Consider the following 17471-nt stretch of genomic DNA (forward strand, 5'->3'; position numbering starts at 1 on the left):
CAACAGGCGTAGTGGAAATTGAGGCTGTGCATTTACTACTGCCAGGGTTCAACTCAGCTCTGACTCTGGATCTAAGCTCTTAGGCAATGCACAGCCTTGGAGCAAGGGCGACTGACCACAGAGATTTGCACGGCTGGTTAGCTGCTTTGGTTTATTCCAAGGCTATCTCGTGGCATGGCCTGTTCTTGGGTAGTAATTGTAGGAAATCACATCTATAGCTAATTGATCCTGTGGCACATCTTGCAGATGTGGACGTTGTTAATCCTGATGAAAAGTCAATCATGACTTATGTGGCACAATTTCTACGGTATTCGAAGGATGCATCTGGGACTGGAGCTGTAGCTCAGGTATGTCCTCATAAGTATGTCTCAAGCTCATTTTTGTTGTATGCTACCAATGGCTTCATTCTAAAAATTGAGGTATAATTTGCATCTAGAGCTGAAATGTGCAGTTCTATGAATTTTGACAAATGCATACACGCAGGTAACCCATATAACAATCATGATATAACACGTTTCTCTTACCCAGAATGTTCCAGTGTTCCTCTTTCCTGTCTGTACTCCGCACCCCAGGCAACCAGTGTTCCAGTTTCTTTCACTGTAGATTTGTTTCACCTGGTTTTTTTTTTTTTCATTTTTAAGTTAAAAGTGGTAATTTATTAAACTTTGCTGACTTACCGAAAATAACTTTTACATAGACGCCGTATAGGACAAATTACGTTTAGCACTGGAACTTGAAAAGTCCTAGAGCTACCTCATTTTTGTCTATTTTGATTTTCACAGCTTTTTAAAGATTTAATCCACATATCATAAAATAAACCATTTAAAGTTTACAATTCAGGGTTGCCTGGGTGGCTCAGGCAGGTAAACATCTGACTTCCGCCCAGGTCATGATCTCACAGCTCATGAGTTCGAGCCCCGTGTCGAGCCTGGAGCCTGCTTCAGATTCTGTGTCTCCTCTCTCTGCCTCTCCCCTTCTCGTGCTCTGTCTGTCTGTATCTCTCTCTCTCTCAAAAATAAACATTACAAAAAATTAAAGTTTACAATTCAGTGGTTTTTGGCATATTTACTTACTTGTGCAACTATCACCACAATCTAATTTTAGCTACATATACCTGGGATCATATTATTTATTTATTTGTTTATGTTTATTTATTTATTTTGAGAGAGAGCAAGAGATTGTGGGAGGGGCAGAGAGAGAGGGGGAGAGAGAGAGAATCCCAAACAGGCTCCGTGCTGTTAGCACAGAACCCAACACGGGACTCGAACTCATTAACTGTGAGATCAAGGCCTGAGCCAAGATCCAGAGTCAGATGCTTAACTGACTGAGCCACCCAGGCACCCCTGGGATCATATAATTTATAAAAATGGAAGCAGTGTGTTCTACTCTTGATCTTTGTTTGTTGAGGTACTCTTGAATCACTATCAGTTTGCCATTTGATTATTCAATTTTTTCCTTTGACTTTCAGTCAGGTACACGAAATATTGTGGGTGGAAATTTCATAAAAATCACTGAGCGGAAATGAAAATAAACAATTATTCTCTGCTGCTTTGAAGATAAATGAGTGCTGTGAATTTAGTAAACTTTTTGAATATTATTATTTTTAATTTTTTAAATGTTTATTTATTTTAGAGAGAGACAGAGACAGAAACAGAGTGTGAGCAGGTGAGGGGCAGAGAGAGAAGGAGACACAGAATCAGAACTAGGTTCCCGGCTCTGAGCTGTCAGCGTAGAGCCCGATGCAGGGCTCTAACTCACGAACCGTGAGATCACGACCCGAGCGAAGTCAGATGCTTAACCGACTGAGCCACCCAGGCGCCCCCGAATATTATTTTATTATTTATTTAAACTGCTTCTTCAGACATGTTTACAGGCAGTCATATTATCACATTGTATGTGACAAACTTGGGCCTAGGTTTTTCCAACCGTTATGTTTGAGGCGCTGTGCTAGATTGTTGCTGACTCTGGAACAGAGACTCAAGCTGAGACTGAGGCCTATAGTTCAGCTCACTTATTCCTGACGTGCTGAGGAGCTACTCTTTTCTAAGTAATTTTCTTATTAAAAAATAAAATGAAAAATTAAACTGTCCATGAAGTCAGATGCAAAAATATATAGAAAACACGCCTACTTAATAGAGAAAAAGTAAATGAAGTTTAAAGGAAATGAAAATAAGATGTAATGTCTTTTGCTTTATCCTCTGGCAGTGAAATTAACTTTCGAATGTAAGCAAGCAAGAATCTAGAAAAAAAGAATTGTTACTCTCATCCGTATGATAGAACCAAAACCTTTAGTAGTTATTTTTAGGGTCTTTAAAATGCTTAAGATATTTAAAATTTTTTTTTTAATGTTTATATTTGAGAGAGAGAGAGAGTGAGACAAAGCGTGAGTCGGGAGGGGGAGAGGGAGAGAGAAAGAGGGAGACACAGAATCCGAAGCATGCTGCAGGCTCTGAACTGTTGGCACAGAGCCCGACATGGGGCTCGAACCCATGAACTGTGAGATCATGACCTGAGCTGACGTCTGATGCTCAAATCGACTGAGCCACCCAGGTGCCCCTGCCTAAGATATTTTTGATGTCCGTGTATCTGGGTGTCAGCATCTCTTTATTAACCCTGTTTAGATGTATTGGAAAGCAGTATTCTGATATGCTTACTATGGGTAAGTAGTTTAGAATAATGTTCTTCAGAATTGCGGAATAATGGGAGTGGCTAAGCCAAAAAAAAAAAAAAAATCAGGGGCTTGCATGCCCTGTTTCTTTAGCACATTATGTTCAGGTGCTAGTTTCAATCCATTTTAAAATTCAAGGTGTTAGGTGAAAAAGCAGACTTCCTCTTCGGCACAAGGAGTCATTGGTGTGTAATGCTTGCATTATTTCACTGACATTTGAGGTTGCTAATTTTACTGTCAAAAAGGAAAATCTCCAAGCCTATTTAGGATAGAGTGTTAAATGTGTGTGTGAATTATAGGGAAAGGTGAAAGATGCTGTGGTCTGGTTAACTCTACAAGAGAAAAAACTACAGAAATTGCTAACGGATTCAGAAAATGAGACCTGCTCTAAAAAGTATGATGTAAGTATGACTTTAAACAGCAATTTGTTTGTAGCTTACTCTTAGGGAAGAGTAGGATGTTTTGGGGAAAAAAAGTCTTGCAGAGTTAATTATGTAAATGCTAAACTAACTTCAAGTTTTAGCATCACGTTCTAGGACAGTGCTTCTCAAGTTTTAATGTGCACGTGAACTCCCTGGGGAATCTTGTTAAAATGCGGATTTTTTTTTTTTAAGTTTACTTATTTACTTTGAGAGTGAGAGAGAGGGAGAGCATGAGCAGGGGAGGGGCAGAGAGATAGAGGAAGAGAATCCCAAGCAGTCTGTGCGCTGTTAGCACAGAGCCCAACGTGGGGCTCAATCTCACGAATCGTGAGATCGTGACCTGAACTGAGAAGAAGGTGCTTAACTGGCTGAGCCACCCAGGTGCCCCTAAGATGCAGATTCTAATTCAGTAGACCTGGGGAGGGGCCTGAGATTCTGCATTTCCAGCAAGCTTCCAGGTGTTGCTAATACTTGGTCCTTAAGGTACCTTGAATAGTAAGATTGTATAGCAGGGCGTGGCAAACTGGTCTGTGGGCCCCACCAATTTGGTAAATTAGGTACTCCTGGAACACAGCCATGCCCATGAAGGTATGGTCTGTGGCTGCCTTTGCATTGCAACGCCAGACTCAAATAGTGGCAATAGAGACCGTATGGCCCTCAAGCCTAGGCATTTACTATCTTGCCTCTTACAGTAAAAGTTTTCCAGTCCCCAGTCTAGAGCAGAACTAGGTTATATGGAATGGAAAAAAAAAGATCAGGAAGTAAAAAATGAAGCCAACCCCAAGTTATAACCCCCAAGTGTAGGGCCTCAACCGAGGCGCCCTTTGGGGAAGAACGACAACTATGACTGTCACCACATTTGAATATCTGCAGTGTACCAAGCACCTTGCTGACGAGCATTTTACCCATCACAGCATCTTGCTGAACGTGGTGGTGTTATTCCACGACACCTGAGGTTACACAGCTACTGCCAGGGAGAGGCGGGTTCGCGTGAAGTCTAGCCTCGAAGACCCAGCTCTCTATTTCGTGGGGTTCCTCCTGGGTGACCAGGAGAACCTGTACCATCTTGAAGGAGCCTAACAGGAGCCGAGATGGGGATTTTTCAGCCCTGTTTCTTAGAACCCACGGTCCCTGCAGCTCTGCTCCCCGTCGGATTTCCACTGGGAATAGAGCAGGGGTACGGTCATGTGCTTGCTCCGCACTTAGCACCTGCAGGCTGAGCGGGCGAGTTGGATGAATCCAGCCTGTCTGACACCAATATTCAGCAGATTGTGTGGCTTACTGGCAACAGCATCCTTTTTGGTTTAGAGGCATCAGGGAAGAAAGGGATGGGACGTTCTCGTCTTCCTTCCATCTGGACCGTACAGGTCCAGGTTTTTGTGCTGCTTCCATCTTTGGCCTGATATGTTTTTTATTGACAAGAGGCCCAGCGTCCCTGGAAGTGCTTTACTCTCACCTACCTCTTTGATTTAGTAAGGCACCACGGATTCCGCTTTCTCGAATAAAAGGCCTTAGGGAGTTATTAGGGGTGAGAAAGAATTACAGTAATTATCCCTTGGTTTGCTCATAAAACTTAATCTTTCCCCAAATTCTATTTATTTATTTACTTTTTAAGGTAAGCTCTACGTCCACCATGGGGCTTGAACGCACGACCCCAAGATCAAGAGTCACTTGCTCTATCGACTGAGCCAGCTGGACACCCCAGCTCATAAATCTTTAGCCGAAATGAAATGAAATAAGATAAAATCTGCCAATTATTATGAATAAGGGCTGAAATAATATTTATGGAATTTGTGACTCTTAAACACGAACTTCACACTAATATGAGCCAAGAAAAGCTTAATTTATTAAATTTTCGAGGGACAAAATATTTTCTCAAGTCTGTAAAAAACAACTTGGGAAGCAACAGCTCGAGCACAGTTAATCATAGACACGTTTGTCCGTGATGACCGCTGCTGGATAGTTCTCACTTCTACTCATTCTTATTTTGTTGTGAACACATATCCAGGGAGGACAGAGAAACTCCCATTTTCCGTGTGGCGTCATGATTTGTCCTCTAGAGCTGGGGGACCTTGCCGCTCCATTCCCTTAGAAATCCAACAGTGCTGATGAGACACAAGCTGTGACCTGTGTTACCATGAGGGCATTCAAGTGATTGGGGTGCACTGAAGAAAGGTACCACATCAGTGTAGAGGACCCTGAATCCAGGGAATCGTACCTCTAAGTAAAAATTTAAACATAACCTGCAGTGATAGACCTTAAAATAGCGGATTACCTTATATTAACTGATTTAAAATTTCTGTTTTTAAAATATTCTTCTGATGGTAGAGCCTGCTGTCCTTTTTGGAGTCCTTCAATGAAGGAAAAGAGCCCTTTTTGGACATCCTGCCAATAGAAAGGAACTTGGATGAGCTGAATGAAGATCAGTTACAGTTGAGAGAAGTCTGGGATGGCCTCAACTACCAGGTTACCATGTTATGTTGATTAGAACATTTTCGTGGGGCAGCTTTGTTTGTTGGATGATTAGACTTCCATGAGGAATGCTGTAAAAGAGTAGATGCTTCATCAGAAACTTGGGAGAGTATGCTTTTATTTTCTCCAGGGTCTCACGTGGGCAGTGATTGATATTTAAATAGGAATTTAGAGCATTCTGCTTGGAAAAGCTGCTTGTCCAAAGTTTTTATATTTGCTGTCAATGATTGCCTTGCCAGAGTAGATTATCCATATTCTGACTGACCAGCCTCACCTTTTCCGTGGACCGGTGTCCTGTGTAGATATCAGTAGATTCTCGGAGGGGGTTAGGGATGAGCCTAGAGAGAATGTGTGAAGATGCTTGTGTATGTGTGTCTGAATATATCTGTATGATTTCAATTTTTTTCGGTTTATTAAGATTTGTGTTATGACCCGAGACATAGAGCATGTTGGTGTAATACCATTTGCACTTAAAATGAACATGTATTCTGTAGTTATTTGACACAGCATTCTATAGATATCAGTTAAGATAAGGTGGTTGATTGTGTCAGATTATCTATGTCTTTAAAAAAGATTTTTTTTTTTATTGTTTGTTTTTGAGCGAGAGAGACAGAGTGTGAGCAGGGGAGGGTCAAAGAGAGAGGGAGACACAGAGTCTGAAGCAGGCTCCAGGCTCCGAGCTGTCAGCCCAGAGCCTGATGTGGGGCTCGAACCCACAAACTGCAAGATCATGACCTGAGCTGAAGTCAGATGCTCAACCTACTGAGCCACCCAGATGCCCCAGATTATCTATGTCTTGATTGACATTTTGCTTAGTAATTCTATCAGTTGCTGAGGGATGGCTATTGAAACCTATGGGATCCTTCCTTTAATTCTGTCAATTTTTGCTTCATCTATTTCAAAACTTTGTTATTAGTTTGTGATTGTTATGTCTTCCTGAAGAATTGACACTTTTATTAGTATGAAATATTCCCATTTTCTCTGATAATATTGTTTTTCTTGGTGTCTACTTAATCTGATATCAATATGAGCATTCCAGTCTTATGCTGATTGTGTGGGATGTCTTTTTCTTCGAGTTTTATCTTTCTTTTATTATTATTTAGAGGGAGAGTGTGTGAGCAGGGAAGGGGGCAGAGGAAGAGGGAGAGAATCTTAAATAGGCTCCATGCTAAGCATAGAGCCCAACACTAGGCTTGGTCCCATGACCCTGGGATCATGACCTGAGCTGAAATCAAGAGTTGGACATTCAACCTAGACACCCCTGAGTCTTTTATATTTAAAGTGCATCTCTTATGGGCAGCATATGGTTGGATCTTGCTTTCTTATCCATTCTGATAATCTCTACCTTTTAATTGGAGATCTTAGTTAATATTTAATGGAATTATTGATACGGCTCAATTTAGGTATACCATTTTATTCTTTTTTTCTGTTTATTCCCTCTGTTTTTTTGTATTTCTGTTTTTTCTTTTCCTGCCTTGTTTTAGATTATGTTAATATTTATTCATTTATTATTTTTTTTTGACGTTTATTTATTTTTGAAACAGAGAGAGACAGAGCATGAACAGGGGAGGGTCAGAGAGAGGGAGACACAGAATCCGAAGCAGGCTCCAGGCTTTGAGCTGTCAGCACAGAGCCCGACGTGGGGCTCGAACTCATGGACCGTGAGATCATGACCTGAGCCGAAGTCAGACGCTTAACTGACTGAGCCACCCAGGCGCCCCTATGTTAATATTTAAAAAAATGTTTTTATTTGTTTTTTTTTTAAATTTTAACGTTTATTTATTTTTGAGACAGAGAGAGACAGAGCATGAACAGGGGAGGGGCAGAGAGAGAGGGAGACACAGAATCTGAAACAGGCTCCAGGCTCTGAGCTGTCAGCACAGAGCCTGACGCGGGGCTCGAACTCACGGACCGTGAGATCATGACCTGAGCCGAAGTCGGATGCTTCACCGACCGAGACACCCAGGCTCCCCTTTATTTGTTTTTTAAGAGAGAGACGAAAGGCAGGGGAGGAGCAGTGTGAGAGGGGGACAGACGATTTGAAGCAGGCTCTGTGCTGATAGGCTGACAGCAGCAAGCTCGACGTGGGGCTGGAACTCATGAACCATGAGTTCCAGGCGCCCTGGATTATGTTGATATTTTTAGAATTTCATTTTATCTGTTGACCTTTTTTTAAAACATTTAACTGATTAATTTTTAAATGTTTATTTGTTTTAGAGAGAGCACGTGGGGGAGGGGCAGAGAGAGGGGGACAGAAGATTCAAAGCGGTCTCTGCACTGATAGCAGCAAGCCTGATGTGGGGCTTGAACTCATGAACTGCCAGATCATGACTTGAACCAAAGTTCTATGCTCACCTGATTGAGCCACCCAGGTGCCCCAATAGGCTTTTTGGCTCTATTGCTTTCTATCAGGTTTTTAGTGAGCCTACAATATACATTTACATTTTTTTATAGTCTGGGGCTCCTGGGTGGCTCAGTCAGTTAAGTGTCCAACTCTTGATTTCGGCTGAGGTCGTGATCTCACGGTTTCTGTGTTTAAGCCCTGTGTCGGGCTCTGCGCTGACAGTACAGACCCTGCTTGGGATTCTCTCTCTCTCTCTGCCCCTCCCCTGCTCATTCGAACTGTCTGTCTCTCTCTCTCTCTGCCCCTCCCCTACTCACTCAAACTGTCTCTCTCTCTCTCTCTCTCTCTCTGCCCCTCCCCTGCTCATTCAAACTGTCTCTCTATCTCTCTCTGCCCCTCCCCTGCTCATTCGAACCATCTCTCTCTCTGCCCCTCCCCTGCTCACTCAAACTGTCTGTCTCTCTCTCTCTCTCTCTCTGCCCCTCCCCTACTCACTCGAACTGTCTCTCTCTCTCTCTCTCTCTCTCTCTGCCCCTCCCCTGCTCATTCAAACTGTCTCTTTATCTCTCTCTGCCCCTCCCCTGCTCATTCGAACCATCTCTCTCTCTCTCTCTCTCTCTCTGCCCCTCCCCTGCTCATTCAAACTGTCTATCTCTCTCTGCCCCTCCCCTGCTCATTTGAACTGTCTCTCTCTCTCTCTCTCTCTCTCTCTGCCCCTCCCCTGCTCATTCGAACTGTCTCTCTTTCTCTCTCAAAATAAATATATAAACTTAAAACAACTTTTTTTGCAGTCTACTTACACAACTTCTAAGTTATACAACTTCTTATGTAGAAATCTTGCAGTTAAATTGATTCATTTATTTGTCATTCTTTGTGCTATAGTTGCTTTACATATAAATATATTTATGCCACAAACAAATGTTTTAAAGTCCCCAAGACCATGTTACCAATTTTTGCTAAAAACAATCATACATTTTAAAGAAATTAACAGAAAAAAATGTCTTTTATAATTATCTAGATATTTACCATTTCCAATGTTCTTCATTCTTTTCTGGAGAGATTGGAGTTTCCGTCCGAATTTATTTCCCTCAGCCTGAAACACTTTTTTAAACTTACAATGCAGGTCTGTGGGTGGTAAATTCTGTTTTCTTTGATTTCTAAATGTCTTTATTTTGCCTTCATTCTTTTTTTTAACGTATTTATTGAGGTATAATTTACATACCATACCCTTCACGCATTTTAAGTGGATAATTAAGTGATTTTTGGTGGATTTACAGGGTTGCAACAGAGATTTTTATGGTCTGCCAGTCAAAAATTCTCTCTGGCCCTGGAAAAGTTTGTTGATCCCTGTTGGCCCCTGCTCTCTCGGCTGTCAACAGTGCCAGCCTGTTTTCAGAATACATTTTTCACATCCTTTATGAAGGGTGGTAAATAGGTCCATTAGCTTAAAAGAGCCACCATCTCCAAGTACCTAATTTGGGACAACTAGCACAGCTCCGGAAACCTTCCCATCAAGTGGCCCGGCTCATTGTGTCCGCTGCTCGTGTTCTCATCGCGACTTTGAAACTGACCCTTGAGAAGGACAGGAGCTCCCGGTTACACGGCCTCAACAAAACACGAGAGGAAGAAGATCTTGTCTGTAGAGTTCACAGTGTTCCAGGCCACAAACACCTGGCCTAATTTTATTGAACGTGATTGGGAAAAAGTACCCAACATAATGAGAAAAACCATTAAAAAAAAAAAAACCCACTATTTTGCAAGAGTTCAGTGCCACGAATTGATAGTAGCTTGAAAATCCATTCTTCCGTTATAATACAGCTCCTTGTCTTGGTGTGGCAAATGAGACGTATTAATTTTACAGCCTTCAGGTACAGAAAAGTCAATACCATCTAGACAATTTCTGGTTCAGTTGTTTGAGCACACAGTTACCTCAAGGCATCACAGTAAATGGTTTCATTTTAAGCCAGCTATGCAAAATAGCAATATTATGGGTTTTTTTTAATTAAAAATTTTTTTTAATGTTTATTTTTTTGAGAGAGAAAGACAGAACATGAGCAGGGGAGGGGCAGAGAGAGACACACACACAGAATCTGAAGCAGGCTCCAGGCTCTGAGCTGTCAGCACAGAGCCCAACACGGGGCTCAAACCCACAAATCACGAGATCATGACCTGAGCCGAAGTCAATCACTGAACCGACTAAGCCACCCAGGCGCTCCAACATTATGTTATTTTGACCTGACAAGATCAGCTCAGATCAGATATAAATTTTCAACTAAATTCAAAAATAAGTTCCAAAACTAAAAAAGAAAAGTATGGAGCCAGTTTTCTATGGTAAGTGAAAAAGAAGAGTAGTAAAAGGTAATTATTGCCTTCTATCTTTCCCCTTCTGACCGTTACATAAACAAGAGTACAGCCCTCAGGCAGCACACGTTCCTTTTCATTCAAAACATGCTCAGCTTTCTTTCAGTTGCGAAAAGAATATCAGTTGGATTAAAGATATTGTTCTTAGGCTCTCTTTAACTCACTCATCAACTTTCTGGCTTATTTTATTTTATTTTGGCAAATGTACAAATTATTTGGGTATACTGAAAGCGCGTATTAAAAATTCATAATGATGAAAACAGTTTTTTTCAGGATTTTCCAACTGGAGGCTTAATGGCGTATACTTAACGGTTTAAGATTACGGAGCTGTCTTTTGTCCTACGTCGTTTGAGAAGATAAAGTTGAAGCAACTAAAGCAAAACAAAGTACTACATAGTATTCCTTATGTGTGGAAGCTTAAAAAAAAAAAAAGTCAAACTCACAGAAACAGGATAAAAGCGGTAGTCAGGATGGAGGAAAGGAGGGATTGAAGTTGGTAAAAGGGTGCAAACTTTCAGCTGGCAGTTGAGTAAGGTCTGAGGATCTAATGTAAAACATAGTGGCTACACTTCATAACACTGTATTGTATCATTAAGTTTGTTAAGAGAGTTGAATTGAAATGTTCTCACCAAGAAAAGAAAAAAAGAGGTAAATACGCGAAGTGAGGGTGTGTTAATTAGATACTAGGAATCCTTCCACAATGTGTAGGTGTATCATATCACCATGATGTGCACTTTAAATATCTTACTATGTTGTCAATTAGGCCTCAATAGACCTAAAAAACAAACAAACAAACAAAAAAATAATGTGAAAACTATAATGTTTAATGCTTCTAGCTTAAGCCTAGCTTTTTACTCATGTAACATCTTCCAGGGAGCCTGGGTGGCTGAGTTGGTTAAGTGTCCAACTCTTGATCTGGGATCAGGTCATGATCTCATGGTTTGTGGAATCAAGCCCCGTGTTAGGTTCTGTGTTGTCAGCTTGGGATTCTCTCTCTCTCTTCTCTCTCTCTCTGTCTCTCAAAATAAGTAAATAAACTTAAGAAAAAAATCTTTATACTTGGGCATTTCCTTGAATGTTTCTTTTTGATATTTATCTTACACATGGTGGCACCCAGTAAATGTTTTTCAGTCAATTAATGATGAATCAAATAACCCTTTTCTTTTAAAAAATGTAATTTTGCTTATTCTTTCCTCTATTTAAAATCAATTTAAGTTAAAGAGCAGTGGCAGTTCATTTAGTAGAACTATAAGGGAAAGAGAAACACAGATTAAAAACTCCTATTTTCAATAGAGGAAGCCATTTGACTGAAACACATTTTAATTTGTGCATGATCTTCATGGGGGGGGGGGGTGGTCTTTAGAGTAAGAATGCCAAAAAATCCACAATAGAGCCATGTGAGTTCAGATCAAAAACCACATTCTTTTAAATTTTTTTTTTTTTTTAACGTTTATTTTTGAGACAGAGAGAGACAGAGCATGAACAGGGGAAGAGCAGAGAGAGAGGGAGACACAGAATCTGAAACAGGCTCCAGGCTCTGAGCTGTCAGCACAGAGCCCGACGCGGGGCTCGAACTCATGGACCGTGAGATCATGACCTGAGCCGAAGTCGGACGCTTAACCGACCAAGCCACCCAGGCGCCCCAAAAAAACCACATTCTTAAATGGGGTCCTCAGGAAAGGACGTGGCCTAGCAGCTGGATTTTTATCTTGCTTAAGAATTCTTGGCATCTGTGCTCATGTGTTTTGTTTCTTAAATTCCAAATATGAGTGAAATCGTATGGTATTTGTCTTTCTCCGACTTACTTGGCTTAGCGCATTATTCTCTAGTTCCATCCACATCGTTGCAAATGGCAAGATTTCATTCTTTTCTATGGCTAATGTTCCGTGGTGTGTGTGTGTGTGTATGTGTGTGTGTGTGTGTGTGTTATATATATATATACACACACACACCTCATTTTCTTCATCCATTCATCCATTGATGGACATTTGGGCTCTTTCCACCCTTTGGCTATTGTTGAGAGTGCTGCTGTAAACATTGGGGTGCATATGTCCTTTCAAATCAGTATTTTTGTATCCTTTGGGTAAATACCGAGTAGTGCAGTTGCTGGATCATAGGGTAGTTCTATTTGTAACTTATTGAGGAACTTCCATACTGTTTTCCAGAGTGGCTGCACCAGTTTGCATTCCCACCAACAATGTAAAGAGGGTTCGCCTTTCTCCGCATCCTTGCTGACATCTAGTGTTGCCTGAGTTATTAATGTTAGCCGTTCTGACTGGCGTGAGGTGACATCTCATTGTAGTTTTGATTTGTATTTCCCTGATGATGAGTGATGTTGAGCTTGTTTTTCATGTGTCTGTTAGCCATCTGGATGTCTTCTTTGGAAAAGTGTCTATTCAGGTCTTCTGCCCATTTTTTAAACCGGATTATTTGTTTTTTGCATGTTCAGTTTTATAAGTTCTTTATAGATATTGGATACTAACACTTTATCAAATATGTCATTTGCAAATATCTTCTCTCATTCTGAAGGCTGCCATTCAGTTCTGTTGATTGTTTCCTTTGTTGTGCCAAAGCTTTTTATCTTGATGAAATCCCAGTAGTTTATTTTTGCTTGTGTTTCCCTTGCCTCAGGAATTTAAAAAATAAAAAAGATGAACATAGGTGAAAGAGAGAGAAAGAGAGAGAGAGGCAAACCAGGAAACAGACCCTTACCTAGAGAGAACAGACTGAGGGTAACTGGAGGGGAAGTGGGCAGGGGATGGGTTAAAGGGTTGATGGGGATTAAGGAGGGCACTTGTCATGGTGAGCACTGTGTTTTGTATGTAAGTGATGAATCACTAAATTCTACACTTGAGACTGATGTTACACTGTTAACAAACTGGAATTTAAATAAAAACTTGAAACAAAAAAATAAATTAAAAACTAAAAATTAACAAAAAGAAGTCTGGGCATTGGTGTGGAATCAGTGTTCTTCCAGGATCTTCCCTGGGCCCCTCTGCCTGGCTCTGTTATATTGCTGACTACATTTCACTGTAACCATGCACTTTGGTTCCCACTAGATGGTTCAGGCAAGACCTGTGGGTTTTCGTTTGTTTGTTTGTTTATTTGTTTTTATCTGGTTGACCGTCAGATGTAGAAAGTTGTGTTAAACTCACTCTTCCCTTCATGGCATATGGGTCTAGGCAAGGCCCTACTCTTACTTTTATTTACTTGTTTAATTTGTGTTTATTTCTTTCTATACCCATGCCCTCCTTTCATTTCCCCGTCTCCTTAGGCCTTTTCGTTTCATATGTTCTTGCCAAATACATAACGTATTTATGTGCTTGTGTATTATTAAGTTGCGTAAATCGGTGTTATGTGTTATTCTGTTTCTTACTTAAATTTTTGAGCACATGTATTTAAAATGCTCCAGTGTTCACATGTGTGTACATCTCATTGGGGTCTCGGTGCTCATTGCACCGTACTTTGTGGTACAACCACTACATGTCCCCTCTCCATTCCAGAAGCCTTGTGTATCTCTATGCTCAGCTCTTAGCACAATAGGTTATAAGTGTCTGCTGAATGAATGAATGAATGAATGTGGGAGTAGGTGAGTTCTGATGGTGCTTAATGGGGAAAGCATCCAGGTAGAAGGGACAGGGAGTGCGAACACCTTGGGAGTGCAGTCGGTGTTTGGGGAAAGAGGCAGTTGGCATTTGTGTGACTCTTGTGCATGCAGGGAGGGCTGAGGAAGGAAGAGGTTTCCTGGATTGTGGGGGGCTTCGGTGAGGGACAGATATTCAGGAGGTACGGTAGAGATGTGTAATGTGAATATATGATTAGTACTAGTGAGAAAAATAATCTATAAATCTGAGCGTGAGGTGTAGGTGTAAAGTCAGAGAACACAAGGCCATACAACATTTCAGATGATGGTCCTTCTATATAACAGTCTACCCTTGCTTAAAGGGGTGCTTTTTTTAAACGTTTACTCATTTTGAGAGAGAGGCAGATAGACCGAGACAGAGAGAGTGGGTGAGGGGCAGAGAGAGGAGAGAGAGAATCCCAAGCAGTCTATGTGCTGTCAGCGCAGAGCCCTCCCTGTGTGAGGCTCAAACTCACAAAGCATGAGATCATGACCTGAGCCGAAGTCAAGAATCGGATGCTTGGGCACCTGGGTGGCTCAGTCGGTTGGGCATCTAACTTCAGCTCAGGTCACGATCTCACGGTTGGTGGGTTCGAGCCCCACATCGGGCTCTGTGCTGACAGCTCAGAGCCTGGAACCTGCTTCGGATTCTGTATCTCCCTCTCTTTCTCTGCCCCAGTCCCACTCACGCTCTCTCTGTCTCTCAACAAGTAAATAAATATTTACAAAATTAAAAAAAAAAAAAAAAAAGAATCAGGTATTTAACCAACTAAGCCACCCAGGTGCCCTGAGGGGTGCTTTAAATAGTTCTAATTTCCCTCTCATAACTGATTATGGATTTATCAAAATATTCATTCTTATCCTTGTGCTCCCTTTTATATCTATTTTTTAAGTGTATTTACATATTTTGGGGGGGTCAGAGAGAGAGAGAGAGAGAGAGAGAGAGAGAACCCCAAGCAGGCTGTCAGCACACAGCCCGATATGGGGCTCAAACCCATGAACTGTGAGATCATGACCTGAGAGGAAATCAAGAATCAGATGCTTAACCAGCTGAGCCACCCAGACACCCTTCGTGTGCCCCCTTCTATTGCTCTTAAACAAATGATCTTCTCTATCAGCAGGTAAGCAAATGTACAGAACTGAGAAGTTTGCCCATTTGAGAAAGACTTCCCTGACTAATGGATCAGAGAAACTTTGAAGTATTAAACAAACTGCGTGCAAAGAAATAAACTTCAGAAGAATGTTTAGTGAAGCGCTGATGTTTGTTTTTTCAGATTAATGTGTGGAAAAGGGAGCTGAATGATGCCTTGCCCTCACCACTGCATCAAATCGAAGCCTGGCTCCAGGAGGTAGAGGAGCTTATCGATGAAGATTTGCCAGCTTCCCAGGATTATTGTGAAGCCGTGGCTCTAATACAAGAGAAAATGACTTTAATCAAGGTTGGAAAATAACAAAGAAACATGGGAAAATCTGTGCTTTGTTAGGGACTTCTTGAGGAAGACGTTGTCCTAGAGAGAAGGGAAGGAAATACAGTGCCTCTTTGAGGGTGGTTTGGAATGATTCCCTTGGGGATTTGGGGGAGCCAGAAGATACTTTCACTTCTTTATGGGCATTGTGCTAGTTCAAGGTGGAAACAGTAAGAATAGAATCCAGTCAGTTCTAAAGCAACTGTAAAGCCTGACCAAAAAGGAGGAAAGAGACTGGCGTAAAATGTGAGAGAGTGGGTTCTCATCAAAATGGTATGAAGGAATTTGATAGACGACATTTATGGCATGCGAACTCACAAAGGAATCACAAATAAATCCCAAAACAAAAGGTTTGGATAATGCTTTTACCAAAGAAACTACAGTCTGTCTCTCTGTAAAATGTTCCAGTGTAAAGCATTTATGATGAAATTACGCATTGGCCAAGCTTTAGTGAAAAAAAAAGTAAGGGCTTTATGAGTTTTTGGACAAAAGGTGCAGCGCACATGCAGAGCAAGTGAGATTAACGAACCCCCAGTTACAGTGTTTGGCAAAAAGTCTGGTTGATGTCATGCTAAATTTCTTTTCAGAATCTGATGGATAAATTTGATTGTCATTCGCATACTCTTCTGGCATTTGAAAATAGAGATGAAAAAAATTTGCCACTGGTATCACCTAAGAAATTGGAGGAAATGAAAGCACGGTTTGTAACACTACCATTTCACCACTGCCGATGCCACTCGTGTTTGAGCACTAACAGGATGCTACGGGGACCAGAAAAGTATAGATTTTTAGATAATTTCTGACAAGGATTCTTTAAATCTTGATTCACAGTACCTTCACATCTTTTGTAATAGTAACATTACATCATACTAACATACGTCCTTTTTCGTTGGATGGTAGGATATGGTGGTGGGGTAAGTTCTAGAAATGGAGTCAGAAACCGAGCTCCGTATCTGAGTTTTGGCCAAGTTACTGTCTTTTGGAGCATGTATCCTCATTTGTAAATACAGAATAATGATAGTCACCCGGTTCGTGTCTCACAAGGATACTGGGTGAGACAGGAGGAGGTATCTGAAAGTACTTCGTAAACTCTAAAATACTATAAATATAGAGATTATTTAACTGATGGTTGTCCACATCATCCTCTCTTTTCTCATTATTCATACACAACTTATTACAATGATAATAAAAGGGTTTTAGCCTTAATAATGAAAGCCGTTTTAATATGTAAATGTTGAAATTATAGTTGCATTCGGTTATACAAAAGTTTACAAATTTAGTAAAATATTTTGGAGATTAACATTTAGTATAGGATTTTTTTTCTACAGGGGAATAGTTTCTTCAGATAATGTTCTATTAGATGTTTTCCTCTCAGAAATAGTTGTTTTATTCTTAGCCACAATATTTGTTTTACTCTGTTAAAAAAAAAAATTGGGGGGCACCTGGCTGGTTCAGTTGGTAGAGCAATGTGACTCCTGATCTCAGGATTGTGAGTTCAAGCCCCACGTTGGGGGTAGTACATCTTACTTAAAAAAAAAAAAATTTTTTTTTGAGGATACATCTGAGTTCCATGTGTTTAAAATAAAAAGCCAAAGGCCCAATATTTTTAGAAATGCCAAACAGATTATCTCGCATTTGGGCAGTAATATGAAGTTAAATTCTAAAACCTGAAATATTTTCCAGAATCAACAACATTTCGGGCGAAAAATTCATTCCACTTCTAGAATTTCATTACTATAAGTGCACAGTTCTTGGTTTGCTAGATGAAGTAAAATCCAAATTGGATGTTTGGAACGTCAAATATGGGAACAAAGAATCTGTGGAATTGTTGCTGGAAGACTGGCATGTAAGCTGTTTTATTTTGTGTCTTTGACAACCGTTCTCCATGTCTGGGTGCTAAGTTTGCAGTTTTCCTTAAGACAGTTTCCCTTTACCTTTCCAGGTTTTGAGATGAGTTTTCTTGGTAGTTTTCATTAGCTTAAAATTGCCTAGAGAACAGAATTTTAGGTAGCCAAATAACAGACATTGGGAGGAGTAAGAAAGAGAAAACCACATTATTTACCACAACAGGGAAGACTCTGTTAACCAGGCTAATTAACATAATAGTTACAAAAAG

The 17471-nt window shown here is 40.8% G+C and overlaps 1 protein-coding gene across 1 annotated transcript in view; it reads left to right on the forward strand.

The window, feature by feature from the left end:
• SYNE2 (spectrin repeat containing nuclear envelope protein 2) overlaps nt 1-17471 on the forward strand; it is a 282344-nt gene that overhangs the window by 40715 nt on the left and 224158 nt on the right. Inside the window, exons 8-13 of the mRNA XM_042943457.1 lie at nt 247-347; nt 2968-3069; nt 5419-5556; nt 15164-15328; nt 15943-16055; nt 17039-17201. Of these exons, the coding sequence (XP_042799391.1) occupies nt 247-347; nt 2968-3069; nt 5419-5556; nt 15164-15328; nt 15943-16055; nt 17039-17201 (782 nt within the window). The remainder of the gene's footprint in view (nt 1-246; nt 348-2967; nt 3070-5418; nt 5557-15163; nt 15329-15942; nt 16056-17038; nt 17202-17471) is intronic.

This window comes from Panthera leo, chromosome B3, assembly GCF_018350215.1.
Source record: "Panthera leo isolate Ple1 chromosome B3, P.leo_Ple1_pat1.1, whole genome shotgun sequence".
NCBI lineage: Eukaryota > Metazoa > Chordata > Mammalia > Carnivora > Felidae > Panthera > Panthera leo.